This window comes from Salvelinus alpinus, chromosome 36, assembly GCF_045679555.1.
Source record: "Salvelinus alpinus chromosome 36, SLU_Salpinus.1, whole genome shotgun sequence".
Lineage (NCBI taxonomy): Eukaryota > Metazoa > Chordata > Actinopteri > Salmoniformes > Salmonidae > Salvelinus > Salvelinus alpinus.
Genome location: NC_092121.1, coordinates 18,656,347 through 18,673,660, shown reverse-complemented (window position 1 = coordinate 18,673,660; position 17,314 = coordinate 18,656,347). Strand labels below are relative to the sequence as shown.

The following is a 17,314-nucleotide window of genomic DNA, read 5'->3' as shown; positions in this document are numbered from 1 at the left end:
GTAATTCTTGCATGGAGAATGTGATTATTTTGAATTTCCATAAAGGCCAACCAAGAATTGAGTGGTGTCACGTAAAGCACATTGATACTGTAGGCTTGTAGGTTTAACATAGAACTCAATACAGATAAATTTGCCTACATGATGTTGTAATGTCTAGCCAACTAAAATGAAATGACTCAAAGCAAAAACAAAAACAGTTCAATTCCAAATGTATTTATCAGACCCTGTGCTTCGGATACTATTCTTGGATGCTCTGGTTCTGTGACATACATTAAAAAAAAACATTTGCTCACAGGTCAGCAGTGTTGGGGAAGCTACTCTGAAAATATACAGTACCAGTCAAAAGTTTGGACACACCTACTCATTGCAGGGTTTTTATTTATTTTACTATTTTCTACATTGTAGAATAATAGTGAAGACATCAGAACTATGAAATAACACAAAGGGAATCATGTAGTAACCAAAAAAGTGTTAACCTAATAAAAATATATTTTATATTTGAGATTCTTCAAAGTAGCCACCCTTTGCCTTGATGACAGGTTTGCACACTTGGCATTCTCTCAACCAGCTTCATGAGGTAGTCACCTGGAATGCATTTCACTTAACAGGTGTGCCTTGTAAAAAGTAAATTTGTGGAATTTATTTCCTTCTCAATGTGTTTGAGCCAATCAGTTGTGTTGTGACTAAGTAGGGATGGTATACAGAAGATAGCCTTATTTGGTAAAAGACCAAGTCCATATTATGGCATGAACAGCTCAAATAAGCAAAGAGAAATGACAGTCCATCATTACTTTGACATGAAGGTCAGTCAATCCGGAAAATGTCAAGAACTTTTAACGTTTCAGAGTGAAGGAAAAGCAGCCAACAAGTGCTCAGCATATGTTGGAACTCCTTCAAGACTGTTGGAAAAGCATTCCAGGTGAAGCTGGTTGAGAGAATGCCAAGAGTGTGCAAAGCTGTCATCTAGGCAACGGGTGGCTACTTTGAAGAATCTAAAATACTTTTTTGTTGCATACTACATGATTCCATATGTGTTATTTCATAGTTTTGATGTCTTCACTAGTATTCTACAATGTAGAAAATAGTACAACATAAAGAATAACCCTTGAATGAGTAAGTGTGTCCAAACTTTTGACTGGTACTGTAGGCTAGTAACCAAGCCACCAATTACTTCACTCTGGAAGAAGTTAAGCTACACTAATGCTTCCCTTAAGGAAAATATAGTTTACTTAACTAAAGTTACTTTGAAAAGTAGTTTACTACATCCAAACTTGTTTGTGAAAAATTATCATATGTAAATCTGAAATGTCATAGACTACAAATTGCAAGACTAAATTCAAATCTAGGTAGTGTTTTCAGTAGTTAATTCCTTTTTTTTCTCTCAATGTAATGCTGTAGTAATTGGATTAGGCAAGTCTGATGCTGAAAAAGAATGGAAACGATTGCCTACTTCACACATATTTTACTTTATTTGAAATAAAAAGTTGTGTGTATTTTCAGTAGTTACTGCAACGTTACATTGCAAAAACAAACAAAAAAACTACTGAAAACACTACCTAGATTGAATTTAGTTCAACTACCACTGAGCTACTGCAAAATGTAGTTGAATTACATGTAGTTCACTATTACCCAACACTGCAGGTCAGGAATATAGTTCTCAGTGTCAGATCATTAGAGTAATCTTTTGAAAATACTGTCCCAACTACAACAAAAAATATTTAAATACATGTCATTTTGTCCTAAAAACATTTCAATTAAATACTGAAGAATTCCATGAATTCCTATGGAAGACTGCTTTTGAGGAGTGACAATATGGCCGACCGGTGGCTTCAAAGCATCTCATTGGCCAATACATAGCATCAGCAAGCCAGGGTTTATATACATCATTGTTTTAATTTAGACAGATGACAAGCATACCCAAACTGACATTGTAAATTTGGTAGTTCACTAACAAGACATAATTTGCTATGGAGACCTCACAATTAAAAGCAAGCACTACAAACAATACAAAAAAGTAGCAATACAGTGTAGTACCATACAGTAAATGTGTGGCAGCATAGCTCCCAGTTTTCAACCTCCAATGGATATCACACTGTAGTTGGGTTGTGGAAGTTCCCTTATAAACAGGGGCGGACTTAGTGATTTGGGTGCACAACATTTTGTTATGGGTTTTATAGTAAAGACATCATTTAACTGTAAAAAGAAATAACCTTTTAATGTGCCATTTTTGTTTAACCTGTAACCTTTATTTAACTAGGCAAGACAGTTAAGAACAAATTGTTATTTACAATGACGGCCTACCAAAAGGCAAAAGGCCTCCTGTGGGGGCGGGGGCTGGGATTACAATGAACACAACAAGTCATGATGTTTTCATCTGATTGTCAAACAATCACTTCTTAAAGTAACATCCAAACAACTTTCCTTCAATTTGCAAGTGACAAACTATCTCACTGGAGATGATCTGATTATCCTAGTGAGCCAAAAAACGCCCCTCTGTCTTTCTATATGGTTCCAATGTATCTGATTCTGTCTGGCCAAAAAGCGTATGACATGCCATACTCTGTTTGGCCAGATTGCATCAGATACATTGTCTACACATACATGTCTTCTGCCTCGATGACAATGTCAGTATTACAAGCAGCACTTGTCTTTTGACTAAAGAAATGCATTAACTTACAAAAATGTTCTGTTAAATCTTCTTTCTTTCTTTTTATTTTCACTGGTTGCGTTAATTGCACATTTCTCTGCCCCGCTGTGCAAGCACCTCATTGATACAGCTTAATTGCAATGAAAGTCAAATGTGCAATCATATCGCGTGAAACAATGCATGGGAACTCTGTCAAGGTGGAATAGTCCATTATTGTAAACCAGTTGTGGGGTCTCATGCAGAGATATTATTGGGGGAAAAAAGAAGATTGCTAGTATTTTATTATTATGCCCAGCTCACAAGGCACCTTGATGATGTCAGGCCTGAGGCCTCTTCTGCCTAATGGTAAGTCCGCCTCTGCTTATAAATCAATGTAATTTAGGTATGTCAATTGTACCATGCTGAGCACCAGCTTTAAAATAAAAATAAATGTGTGAGCATATGTTATCAGAAATCATATGTGAACCAATTTCTTTTTAGTCCTACAGTTTGGGCTGCTGAAGTTTCTGTGTGTTGCCCGACTCTTATCATCACAGTCCATATGATTGGAGAAGTCCAAAGAGCGACTTCTCTCTCTAAGCTTTCCTCATAATGGTGTGCTATAGTTGGCAGGGAACAGACCACTTTTACCCTGCAATCTTCCTTTCCACCACGATGGATCAGAGTGATCCAAAATGTCAATGACATCACCTGCACGGAAGCCTAGCTCGTCCCCTTCCTCCGCTGTGAAGTCGTACACTGCTTTCACCTGCATGACTGCCCTCTGGTACGTACACACACACACACACACACACACACACACACACACACACACACACACACACACACACACACACACACACACACACACACACACACACACACACACACACACACACACACAAACCTGTGTTAGGTAATAGTTGGCCATAGGAACCAGCCATTTCAGAGGACATCAAGGATGAGCCCCCATTTACTGACTACAGTAGGCTTACTGTACCTGTGGATGAGGTGTGTTTTCAGATGTCCTTTGGGGGGCTGGGAGAGAGGTTAGGGGGGTGTTTCTACCAGGGGTGCCTATGGTGTGAGCCCTCTCCTCCATCCCAGGTCTCTTACTCTGGGGGAAGAGAGGAGAGAGGTTGAACTCAGGTCAGACTCTAACCTTTAAACAACCTACAGTATGTCTCAGAATCACAGTAAAACATTACAAACCCAATGAAATCAAATAAAAGCAATGACATGGTTTTACATGACCATGGTACATAGCAGCGTCTGAAAAACCGACATGATTCAAAAGACTGCATTGTAGGTGGTGTAGGTTTGTACTTTGGGGTGAGTACTGTAGGGTGAGTGGTGTTTACCTGCTGACTGTGAGGAAGGTCTGAAGCCCTGCGGTGTGACATGGCTGCAGTAGGGGCCCCATAGCTCCTCTCCTCAGGTAGACTCCCCCTCTTCAACTGACAACAGAAGGATGTGGACAGGAAAGGGTTAATAAATGCCCAGTGCAGTCAAAATGTAGTTTTTATATCATATTGTACAACAGCTGATGAAACTAACAAAAACATTTGATCAGTGTTAGTTGCTGGTTGAAAGTACAATCTACACAGGATCTTCTGTGTAGAGGTTTGATTTTCCATGGTGACATCACCATGCGGTACATTGTTTAATAGACCAATACCATTGGTTAATTGACCATTCTGGTGCAATAGCTCACTGATTTCAGTTCCTGTATCTGTGGTTGAGAGTACAGAAGATACAGAAGAGTGGGAAGTCAAGAAAGGGAAGGAAGCCTTCACTAAAGAGTTGATTGAACTGAGATAATATACGTCTGAAATACCGGTTGGGGTGCGGATGGGCTCTGGTCATCCCGGCTACCGTCTCTGAGGTAGATGTCCCGTTGCTTGGAGATGGAGGTGTTCTTGTAGAAGTCCACCAGCTTGTTGAGGGAAGTGAACTTCTCTGACCACAGGAAGTAGTGGCCTTTGCTGTCCTTCATCACTTTGAAATGCTGCACGTCAAACTCATGTCTGAGGGGAAAGTATGGTTTTATATATCAGTGAAGCATGTCACAACACAACATCTGGCCTCTTAGTCACATACAGTACATTGCAGGTTTAGGGTCAATTCCAATTCAATTCCAGTCATTTCAGGAAGTATACTGACATTCCAATTCCAATTATTTTCAATGCTTTTCAATGAGGAAGATTTGGAATTTGAATTTGGTTAAGTGTCTGAATTAATTGGAATTGAAATGGAATTGACCCCAACCCTGGTTGACACTGCCTGGGACTATTTTTATATGAAATGTGTGTCGATTTGTGATAAGCATGCCCCTGTGAAGAAATTTAGAATCAGTGGAAGGGACAATCCCTGGTTTTCAGATAACTTGGCAGAATTAATTAGAAAGAGAAATATCTCTTGGGCTCAAGTTAGACATACAAGTGCTCCTGTTGACTGGGCCTCCTTCAGAGCGCTAAGAAACAAATACACAGGGTTGATCAGGAAGTCCAAATCAGATGACTATTTAAATGCAGTCACAGAGAACCTAAACAACCCTACCAAGTTCTGGAAGCTAAATCAAATCAGTGTCAGGTTCTAATGTATCCTCTGGCCTTCCTGACCATTTAATGATGGATTCTAATGAAGTGAAAGATAAAGCCGATATTGTAGGGGTTTTTAACAAGCTCTTCATATCTGCTGCTTCAGTTGTTGATAATGGTGGGGCCCAGGCCTCTAATGTAAGCTCTGTTACAGTCAACTATGATATAGGCCCTCATGTGAAACATTTGATCTTTGAGCCTGTTTCTTATACTGAGGTCTATAAAGCACTTAAGGCTATAGACACTAAAAAGTCTGCAGGTCCAGACAACTTGGACACCTACCTCTTAAAGATAGCAGCTGGTATTATTACTGAACCTGTGGCTCACATTTTCAACTTGAGTCTCTTGACCAATTCCATGCCTGGCATTTGGAAATCATCTTATGTCCTCCCACTGCTAACGGGAGGAGATCCCTCAGATGCTAATAACTATCATCCCATCTCCCCTCCCTATCCTGGCCAAAGTCTATGAATCCCTAGTGAACTCACAGTTAAAAAACATGTTAATTGAGAAGAACATACTGAGCGGGGTTCAGTCTGGCTTTAGATTGGGACACAGCACCACAACTGCAGCTATAGCAGTGGCAAACATCATTAATGGACTTGATAAAAAGCAACATTGTGCTGCTCTGTTTGTGGATTTATCAAAGGCCTTTGATTCAGTTGACCATGAATTGTTGCTAGCTAGACTCAGAAACATTGGTCTCAGTGAAGGGGCAGTAAATTGGTTTAGGAACTATTTTTCTGACAGAACACAATGTGTATATACTGACAATCATAGAGATTAATAGAGGTGTGCCCCAGGGTTCCATTTTAGCTCCTGTGTTGTTCTCAATTTGTATTAATGATTTGGGAAATGGGATACAACCAGCAAAGTTAAATCTATATGCAGACGATACAGTCATATATTCATGTGCCCCTTTCCTGGTTCAGGCTGTTGAAGAGCTCCAGACTGCTTTTCAGTCACTGCAGGCCTCCCTTTATGGTCTCAAACTGTACAAAAAAATAAATGTATCACCTTTACCAGAGCTAGAACTCTGCCAGAGAACGTTAGCATTGTCACATCTGGTGGCTTCTCCATTGAAAAAGTGTCATCCTACAAATACCTAGGTATTTGGTTGGATGACAAGTTGTCCTTTAAAGTTCATGAGGATAATCTTGTGACAAAGCTTAAATTGAAATTGGGTTTTTATTTTTGCAATAAGGCTTGCTTCCCACTTATGGCTAGAAAGAAGCTTGTTCAGGCCACTTTTCTCTCTGTCATTGATTATGGTGACTTGTTGTATATGCATGCAACTTCCTCCGTCTTACAGGGACTGGACTCTGTTTATCATGCATCCTTGCGCTTTATTACAAATGCCAAGTCACTCACCCACTATTGATAGGTTGGACCTCACTTTATATGTGCAGAAAGATACATTTGTATGTGTTCATCAACAAAGCCCTTTTGGGTAAACTCCCTCTTTACCTCTGTAGTCTGGTCTCCTTCACCACCTGCAGTTACCATACCCGGTTTGCTAGGTGGCTGCTACTTAAAGTCCCCAGAACATTCACAGTATTAGGCAAGACTGCCTTTTCTTTTTGTGCACTAGACGCATAGAATAGTCTACAATCCATGTTTCATCTAGATATGTTAGTGCCACTGAATGAATTTAAAATATTGATGGGAGACTTTTTTAGGCTGGATCATATTGTTGTATGTTTTAATTATGTAATGTAGTGAATGTTGCTGCCTTCTTGGCCAGGTCTCCATTGAAAAATAGACTCTGGGTCTCAATGGGCTTATCCTGGTAAAATAAAGGTAAAATAAAGGTAAATAAACAATGATAGGATGTGATGAGTTATGATTTAAACAATTTAGTTGTGTCCTGTCCTATTCCATAAATCCAAAGTCAACTGTTTCTCTGGTGCAGTACTTTCATTGTCCCCTGCTGGCTTATGTTAGATATTGCAAGGAAAAGCTGTACCAGTAATATCAAGTATAGCCGACAGAAACAGAACTCTTCCCTGGCTCATAGACATTTCATGAGAAATGGAGGGAGATTGTGAAAATGTTCACAGATGAGTTTTGCAGGTTAACATGTTAGCATATTTGACAGAGTTCATGCGGTGTAAACTCTAACCCCCCTAGGTACTGTTTTGTAATCAGTGAGCTCCCTGTAATACCCTGGCCTGAGCCTACACCCACCCACCTGACAGAGATGGAGAATTCTCCAGGGGAGCTCTGACTGCCACGGATCAGGAATCCCCCCACCTCCCTAGACATCAGGAGCTCCTCAGCAGAGCTGCGGCTTGCCGTCTCCTTGAACCAGCTGGACAGAGAGAGATACAGTATACAGATGTGGCTATACTGTACTTACTGTAAGCATACAAACTCATGTTGTATGTGTGTGTTCAAATACATTTTATGGATGAGAATGAGTAACTTTATTTCACCTTGGGGTTTGTCTCTCGATGTAGTTTTGGGGCACAAAGCCTTCCTGTCCATGCAGCTCTGCCTTAAACCACTCATCTTGACTACCTAGAATCTGATTAGGGAACAGAGATAAACAAAAACAACAGAGCTCACTGTTTAGGTTTAATATTACAGCAGAATACAACAGTAGAACTGTGTGTGTAGAATTTAGGAATTTGATTAGTGGAATGTGTCTTTAAAGTCAAGTCCCACACTCAGTTGTACTACTGTCATTCTTTAGTCTTACTATGGCACGCTATTCTGAATTTTAATGTGTCTCCTCCCATTCTCTCTCAGGTCATACTCACTTTCAGGATGTCTCCCTTTCGGAAGCTCAGCTCATCCTCAGCCGTAGCATTAAACTCGTACTTTCCTCTGGCTTCCATGGCGAGAGGTGGAAGGGTCAAATAGTTGGAATAGGGAGGCAGAAGGACTGCAGTCGGTCTATGGAATGAGATGAGTCAGGGAGAGTTGTGGGCTGGTAGTTTCAAAGTAAGCAAACTATACAGTGCAGTCAAAACATTTATTTCCTGTGTTTTAGATATATTTTGACACTGAGGTTGGAATAATACTGTGAAATTGTGAAAATTATGATAATGCCATTTTAGCGTAAGAGCTGTTTGAAAAGACCGCCTGAAATATCATCCTGTTTTGTTGGGATGGAGTTTTGGCAGTAAATTAGTTAATAGACCAATATGAAAGAGAGTTCCGAACTACCCCCCCCCCCCCTCAATGTTTTACTAGTCCTGTATGAAAGACCGATATAGCTGTCTGTAGCATTTTCAAAAACATATTCTCATCTGATCGCCAGCTTCCACCTGCAGCATGAACAATTATAATCGCGCCTCAATGATCTCTGTCAGACCCGCAGCCCTCTACCTCTTTACCAATAACAGCTATAGTTTTCAGTTTTCTCCTCCTCACTCAGACAACTCCCAGAGAGTCCTAGCTTACTTCTAGCTAAGAAGCTATTTTTGTTTCTTTTTTTGACCATTTTAATTGAAAAAAATCTCAGTAAGGTACTTCATTGTTAATCAGAAATTATTTGATATTGAGATGAAAATGGCTGCAGTAGACCTTTAAGTCCTTAGCTCCTATAAGCTCCTATAAGGAACATAGGCCTACAAATAACTGCACTGTTTAAACAGCTTACTGTATACTTGTATTTTAGGTCGACATTGCCAGTAACTTAACTGGTGGGGTAATTCTGCTGAGGTGGTGCAGTGGTGGTTTGCAAAATACAATTGTTACCAGCCTAGACTAGACTATGCTGTACATTCTGTAATCTGTGAATATTGCACCTGAGGCTGTAACAGCCATTGCATGGGGGAAATGGAGGAGATGACATAAGAGGAGTTGTGCAATAAGAACACAGATTTAGTTTCAAAACCCTTTGGTTCGGTTGTATCCTTCTGAACACAAGCCTAAGTATAACTTTAGATAAATATATCCCATTCCTAGCTATGAAGTTTAGATATGGAAAATGAGAATTAAAGAAATGGGGTAAATGGAAAATAATTAAAAAATGGAAGCAAAACAGAGAAAAGTTGTCTGAGCCAGACACTTCCCGTTACCTAATGTCACGAAGCTGAGGAGAGAACAATTCTTGTTTCGGTAGTTCGTAGCATTCACCATGTGTTAATGTTTACCTACGGGACACATAAACAGACATGAGCATGGAGGAACAGGCAGAAGAGCGAGTCAGAGGAGGACAAACAACATCAGGAGCTGTCCATTTCCCCTTTCAATTAAGTAAAATGAAAACACCGTAATTTTCAGAGATTGAAATCTCATGATGGTAATCATCTTTGATGTTCAATTTGCTGCTCTCCCACGTGTGTGTGGTTGAAGGGAGGTCTGCAGTGTATGCTCCAAAATCACATATATTATCCATCCCCAAAACATACAATTTCAGAAATCTATCCCAGCCCTACCTCTCTACCTATTCAGCCATCAGACACCGGAGAGAGCCAATAACAGCGCTGTAGTATCAGCTTCTATTGCTCACCACGGCTCCAATCCTGTACCCTGATTAAAACTCCTACTCTGCAGTAAAAGACCCCTTCTGTTCACCCTCTCTGTCTTATTCAGAGCGGATATGAGTGAGGGTAGATAGATGATAATGAGAATCATTCACAGAGCTCTACTAAGCCGGATGGAAGGCCGCATAAACAACATGAGGACAACTGAAGATTAAATTCAATTACATGAAGAAAATCGTTTCAAACTATGTGTGTTTCTGTCAGACCCAGATGTATCTCTTTCTCTCTCGTTTTCTTTACCAGACAGGAACTATTCATTAAACCAGAGGAGGAAACTCTCCTCTGTCTCTCTCTCTAAAGTCAACACAACATATTCACTTATTGACAGTAATAGCTCACATATCAGTTTGATAGAATTGTTATATTTAAATGTAACCTTTATTTAACTAGGCAAGTCAGTTAAGAACAAATTATTATTTACAATGACAACCTACCCCGGACAACTCTGGGCCAATTGCACGCCGCACTATGGGACTCCCAATCATGGCCAGATGTGATACAGCCTGGATTCGAACCAGTGACACCTCTTGCACTGAGATGCAGCGCCTCAGACCGCTGTGCCACTCGGTAGCCCACATATGATAACAAGAGTCTTTTTTCTAGGAGGTTTGGATGAACAAGGAGAAGGTCAAGGGATATCCCTTGACCACACATTCCATTGACATAAATTCAACAAATAGTTTAATCTAAATGATTCCCACTTCAGTTGAACCATGTGTGTACACAGAAGTGCACTCAATCTGTGTTATCTAACTCCTTCGCTCCATAAAACCATGTGTGTACACAGAAGTGCACTCAATCTGTGTTATCTAACTCCTTCGCTCCATAAAAACATGTGTGTACACAGAAGTGCACTCAATCTGTGTTATCTAACTGCTTCGCTCCATAAAACCATGTGTGTACACAGAAGTGCACTCAATCTGTGTTATCTAACTCCTTCGCTCCATAAAACCATGTGTGTACACAGAAGTGCACTCAATCTGTGTTATCTAACTCCTTCGCTCCATAAAAACATGTGTGTACACAGAAGTGCACTCAATCTGTGTTATCTAACTGCTTCGCTCCATAAAACCATGTGTGTACACAGAAGTGCACTCAATCTGTGTTATCTAACTCCTTCGCTCCATAAAACCATGTGTGTACACAGAAGTGCACTCAATATGTGTTATCTAACTCCTTCGCTCCATAAAACCATGTGTGTACACAGAAGTGCACTCAATCTGTGTTATCTAACTCCTTCGCTCCATAAAACCATGTGTGTACACAGAAGTGCACTCAATCTGTGTTATCTAACTCCTTCGCTCCATAAAACCATGTGTGTACACAGAAGTGCACTCAATCTGTGTTATCTAACTCCTTCGCTCAATAAAACCATGTGTGTACACAGAAGTGCACTCAATCTGTGTTATCTAACTCCTTCGCTCCATAAAACCATGTGTGTACACAGAAGTGCACTCAATCTGTGTTATCTAACTCCTTCGCTCCATAAAACCATGTGTGTACACAGAAGTGCACTCAATCTGTGTTATCTAACTCCTTCGCTCCATAAAACCATGTGTGTACACAGAAGTGCACTCAATCTGTGTTATCTAACTCCTTCGCTCCATAAAACCATGTGTGTACACAGAAGTGCACTCAATCTGTGTTATCTAACTCCTTCGCTCCATAAAACCATGTGTGTACACAGAAGTGCACTCAATCTGTGTTATCTAACTCCTTCGCTCCATAAAACCATGTGCCGTAAACACAGTAAAACATGCATGCAGCCAAACAGGCACTTCAGTTTTAAATCACTTGCCTCACCAAATGGCTCTGTTTCACTAATGAATGGAACTAATGAAGTGAACCTCCTGTTTCCATTGCAGATTAGCCCTCATAAACATTATCAATATAACTCTTACTTTTGATTTTAGATAACACATATCCCAGCAGCTTGCTGAAAAGGCATGTACATAAACTGCATACATCCAACAAATCTCAAAATACTGTCAACTGCACTGACGAGAGAGATATAGTAAGGTAAGACTACGCTGACGAGAGAGATACAGTAAGGTAAGACACTACGCTGACGAGAGAGATATAGTAAGGTAAGACACTACGCTGACGAGAGAGATATAGTAAGGTAAGACACTACGCTGACGAGAGAGATATAGTAAGGTAAGACACTACGCTGACGAGAGAGATATAGTAAGGTAAGACACTACGCTGACGAGAGAGATATAGTAAGGTAAGACACTACGCTGACGAGAGAGATATAGTAAGGTAAGACACTACGCTGACGAGAGAGATATAGTAAGGTAAGACACTACGCTGACGAGAGAGATATAGTAAGGTAAGACACTACGCTGACGAGAGAGATACAGTAAGGTAAGACACTACGCTGACGAGAGAGATATAGTAAGGTAAGACACTACGCTGACGAGAGAGATATAGTAAGGTAAGACTACGCTGACGAGAGAGATATAGTAAGGTAAGACACTACGCTGACGAGAGAGATATAGTAAGGTAAGACACTACGCTGACGAGAGAGATATAGTAAGGTAAGACACTACGCTGACGAGAGAGATATAGTAAGGTAAGACACTACACTGACGAGAGAGATATAGTAAGGTAAGACACTACGCTGACGAGAGAGATATAGTAAGGTAAGACTACGCTGACGAGAGAGATACAGTAAGGTAAGACACTACGCTGACGAGAGAGATATAGTAAGGTAAGACACTACGCTGACGAGAGAGATATAGTAAGGTAAGACACTACGCTGACGAGAGAGATATAGTAAGGTAAGACACTACGCTGACGAGAGAGATATAGTAAGGTAAGACACTACGCTGACGAGAGAGATATAGTAAGGTAAGACACTACGCTGACGAGAGAGATATAGTAAGGTAAGACACTACGCTGACGAGAGAGATATAGTAAGGTAAGACACTACGCTGACGAGAGAGATATAGTAAGGTAAGACACTACGCTGACGAGAGAGATATAGTAAGGTAAGACACTACGCTGACCACCACTAAACCCCTTACCCCACCCCAATGAGCATAAACCACTGATAAAATCTTTGTAAAAAACACTGGTCAAATACATCCCACGAACTACTTAATCATTCTGCTGTCAGGACAATTCTGCTATTAGACAGCCGTGAACACACACACACACACACACACACACACACACACACACACACAGACAGAACCTCGTTGTCGTCACTCTAAAGCCCTCGAATGCAACTCTGGACCTCAAAGCCAGTTCCACTGCATTTGTTCATTGTTCCCCTCTAATTATGGACTGATTTAGACCTGGGACACCAGGTGTGTGTAATTAATTATCAGGAAGAACAGAAAACCAGCAGGCTACGGACCTCACAGGGTAAGAGTTGAGTGCTCTAGAGCAGGTATTTGTACGCGCAATGCCGTCGGGGGTCCGCCAAATAAAAATGTGATTCACTTTTTTTTTTTATATAATTATAATATTTGTTTTTCTTCACATTTTCAAACAGTCCATTTATATTTTCCAACGGGGCTATACATTTGGGTGAGGTTTTTTTATCGCCTGAGTAGCCTCGTTTCACTGCCAAAAATAAAATGAAACCATCTAGTGTTCAGCGAAATAACAACACAATGTCAAATACAGGTAGCCTAGTCAAATAATTAACATCCAATCACATTAACTGTTACTCTCTCGCGGGAATTCCACTAACGGTCCATATGTAGCCTAACGTAGCTGCTGCTCATGTTGGTATCTGTACTTATGGCGCAAAACCCATGACAGGGAGACATAGTGGAGTGGTAACGCGCATGCAAGCAGTTGCTCCAGATGCCACTTGGGTACACTGCAGCATCCACCGAGAGGCTCTTGCTACCAAGGGAATGCCTGACAGCTTGAAAGACGTTTTGGACACTACAGTGAAAATGGTTAACTTTGTTAAAGCAAGGCCCCTGAATTCTTGTGTATTTTCTGCACTATGCAATGATATGGGCAGCGACCATGTAACGCTTTTACAATATACAGAAGTGCGCTGGTAATCAAGGGGCAAAGTATTGACACGTTCTTTTTAATTGAGAGACAAGCTTAAACTTTTCTTTACTGACCATAATGTTCACTTGTCTGACAGCTTGCATGATGACAAGTTTCTGGCCTATCTGGGTGATGTTTTTTCTCACCTGAATGATCTGAATCTAGGATTACAGGAACACTCTGCAACTATATTCAATGCGCGGGACAAAATTGAGGCTATGATTAAGAAGTTGGCGCTCTTCTCTGTCTGCATTAACAAGGACAACACAGGTCTTTCCATAACTGTATGATTTTTTTGTGTGCAAATGAACTCAAGCTTACGGACAATGTCAAATATGATATAGCGAAGCACCTGAGTGAGTTGGATGCGCAATTATGCAGGTACTGGATGACACAAACAACTGGATTCGTTATCCCTTTCATGCCCTGCCTCCAGTCCACTTACCGATATCTGAACAAGAGAGCCTCATCGAAATTGCAACAAGCGGTTCTGTGAAAATGTTATTTAATCAGAAGCCACTGCCAGATTTCTGGATTGGGCTGCACTCAGAGTATCCTGCCTTGACAAATCACGCTGTTAAGACACCGATGCCCTTTGCAACCACGTACCGATGTGAGAGTGGATTCTCAGCCCTCACTAGCATGAAAACAGACACAGACTGTGTGTGGGACATGATTTAAGACTGAGACTCTCTCCAATATAACCCACCATTGCAGAGTTATGTGCATCCTTTCAAGCACACCCTTCTCATTAACCCGTGGTGAGTTATTCCAAATTTTCGATTAACAAATAAGGTTTTATATGTAAGATGGTTAAATAAAGAGCAAAATTATTGATTATTATTATTTGTGCCCTGGTCCTATAAGAGCTCTTTGTCACTTCCCACAAGCCGGGTTGTGACAAAAACTCACACCCATTCTTATGTTTAATAAATGTATCGTATAGTGTGTGTGTATCAGGCTTACAATGATGGCAAAAAACAACATTGTAGAGTGAGCTGACCCTGGTGCTAGAGGGGGTACGCAGCTGAAGGATGAATGTTTGAAGGGGTACGGGACTATAAAAAGTTTGGGAACCACTGCTCTAGAGGATGGAAGTCTCAAACATGTAAAACTGTAACAAAACAGTAGCCGAGTCCCCTGGGAAGAGAGTGCAGAGCAGAGGGGATCTACTCTAGTAACATGTCACCAGTGAGGTGAGCCAGGGGCATGTTGGCAGTGTGCCAACGTCCCTAGAGCTCCTCTGGTACGGTGACCTGGGTGAAGGGGATATTTGCAGTGGTTTCGACTCTCACTGACCACATGAATTTTAGCTGGATTTTTTCTTAGCACTTTTGTGCCTCCTCAACAGCCCAGTAGGTTGTTATATAGTCTTGTGGGGCCAAACATTACACCATTACTCAAGGAAATAGGATTATGATGTCTTAAACAGATATCTTTATTAAATAACGGACATTGTAGAAGTGGTAAGATCTATTACGGAGTAGCGTGCATCATTTTCTTTGTTGGAAATGTTAGAAACGGTAAGTTTTATAATTAAGGATTTACATTATGCAAAGCCTAACTATGTGAAGGCACTAAACATTTCTCTACACTTCACAAATCAGAGATTAGTGAGGAATGTGCAGAATGTGTTTTGAGAGTAACTATGACATCCAACTACCCAGCACTGAGGAGAACAGCACTAGACAATACTGTATATACATTTATAAATTTCCATCCATTCTCAATTATGGGAAATCCAAATTCAACAAGTTCTATATATTTTAGTTAACAACAATTTACCACCATGTAAAGCATCGAAAGATCCAGTGATACTGTACTGTTTGTAATCTATTTGACACACCATAGTAGCTCACACTATGTCAATTAGACTGACATGGCTAGCCTACTATGATTGAATCGAGGACCTTGTTTTAGCAAATAAACAACCCCCCCAAAAAATGTTAACTTATAAAGCTTGCTCAATAGTGCACCTGTCCTCTTCAGTGGCTTTCGATTTGAACTGAGTTTCATATCAAATGAAAACACATTATGAACATACTTCCTCATCACATAAATACAACTATTGTTGAACTTATCTCCTACTTCTCATAAACTACCACATCCCAGAGGAGAAGCTATTTGACCTTGTAGAGCACTGAGCACACAAACCAATGAGGAAAAAACGTTCACGCAAAAAGCTATTTCAAAATACCTTTCACATCACCATGGCATGGGCAGGGGGACTATATGTGAAGTTCGTTTTCAAATAATTTAGCAATAATGAAAATGTTTCAACTGTTAGGTCAAAGATAATATCCTTGTTGTTATACATTTATAATAGCATTGCATAATATGGTAACAAGTTGTCTCATAGCCTACTTATGTGCTCCAGAACTATATTGCATATCCTTTTCACCAATGTCTGTGGACAACTGTTGGTTACTGGGAACAGTTATTGCTTGTATCAAACAGCTAGTTAAAGTACACTATGTGGCACTTCTTTCAATTGTCCGGTTAGTTGCCATAGAATCAGAATCTAAAAGATTTCCAACAACTTATAGGGAGAGAGAGACAGTTCTCTAACCACTAAAGAGCAATGATTCACAATTCAGATGAGAGGAAGCTGACTAATTATTATAATTAACTACATTACAGAAATTGTGGAGTGGGTACAACTGTAACAGCTGTTCCTAAGATTAGAGAGAGAGACTTCGATGACTATAAACCAGTCGCTGAAGTTGAATGGATTGCTCTGCAAGCAGTGTCTTCAAGCCAGCATGACATTATAAGAGGTTTGGTCATTTTGGTGACATGATTTGGCTACCCATATAACAGTGGGTATATTACATTTACATTTACATTGATGGTTGCATCACGTATGTAAGAATAATCAAGCATTCTTCAAATGGGTAAACTGTATATTGCAATATGATGTTTACCTTTATCTCATGTAAAGAGCCACGCGGTGACAGTCACAAGAGGTCGGGAAATTTACGCGGCCAGCCAGGGCTTTGCCAACTAGATCATAATTTCAGTCAAAATTTCGCAAATTCGCATCAAAAGGAAAACGTCATATTCGTAAAATCATAAAGGTTAAATAAAACAAATCCGTTAAAGACTGTTTACTTCCGCGTCCTTTCATTGAAGTATAACAACGCTGAGACTTTCGAGTTCCCTCCCCAACACGCACAATAGCTGAATGTCCCACGGCGGAGATGAACCAGTTACTTGCATTTGGTAAGAGACCGCCTATTTTCAAAAGGAACTTTTGGACTTTACCTAAAAAATGCTGATGAATAAAACAGATCATTTTCATAATGTGACAATAAATAATAAAGGCTTATGCACTTGGTTAGAGACCGCCCCTTTTCAAATTGAACTTTTGGACTTCACCACAAACATTCTGAGGCACTGCATCTCAGTGCAAGAGGCGTCCCTACAGTCCCTGGTTCGAATCCAGGCTGTATCACATCCGGCCGTGGTTGGGAAGTCCCATAGGGCGGCCACAATTGGCCCAGCGTTGTCCGGGTTTGGCCGGGGTAGGCCCTCATTGTAAATAAGAATTTGTTCTTAACTGACTTGCCTAG

At 40.4% G+C, this 17,314-nt stretch overlaps 1 protein-coding gene across 2 annotated transcripts; it reads right to left on the bottom strand.

The window, feature by feature from the left end:
- Nucleotides 1-197: 197 nt before the first annotated feature.
- On the bottom strand, nt 198-17,043 carry LOC139564899 (GRB2-related adaptor protein 2-like). 2 transcript variants are annotated; one of them, XM_071384773.1, is made up of 9 exons: nt 16,667-17,043; nt 9,255-9,329; nt 7,989-8,124; nt 7,662-7,753; nt 7,418-7,537; nt 4,464-4,653; nt 3,988-4,083; nt 3,627-3,743; nt 198-3,410 (listed from the first exon to the last, which is right to left on the bottom strand). In XM_071384773.1, exons 3-9 carry the CDS (start codon nt 8,064-8,066, stop codon nt 3,234-3,236), a joined length of 870 nt encoding a protein of 289 aa, XP_071240874.1. In that variant the 5' UTR covers nt 8,067-8,124; nt 9,255-9,329; nt 16,667-17,043; the 3' UTR covers nt 198-3,233. The 2 variants fall into 2 exon arrangements, with proteins under 2 accessions (XP_071240874.1, XP_071240875.1); XM_071384774.1 differs by lacking the exon at nt 9,255-9,329 and having other exon boundaries at nt 16,667-16,925.
- Nucleotides 17,044-17,314: the final 271 nt, after the last annotated feature.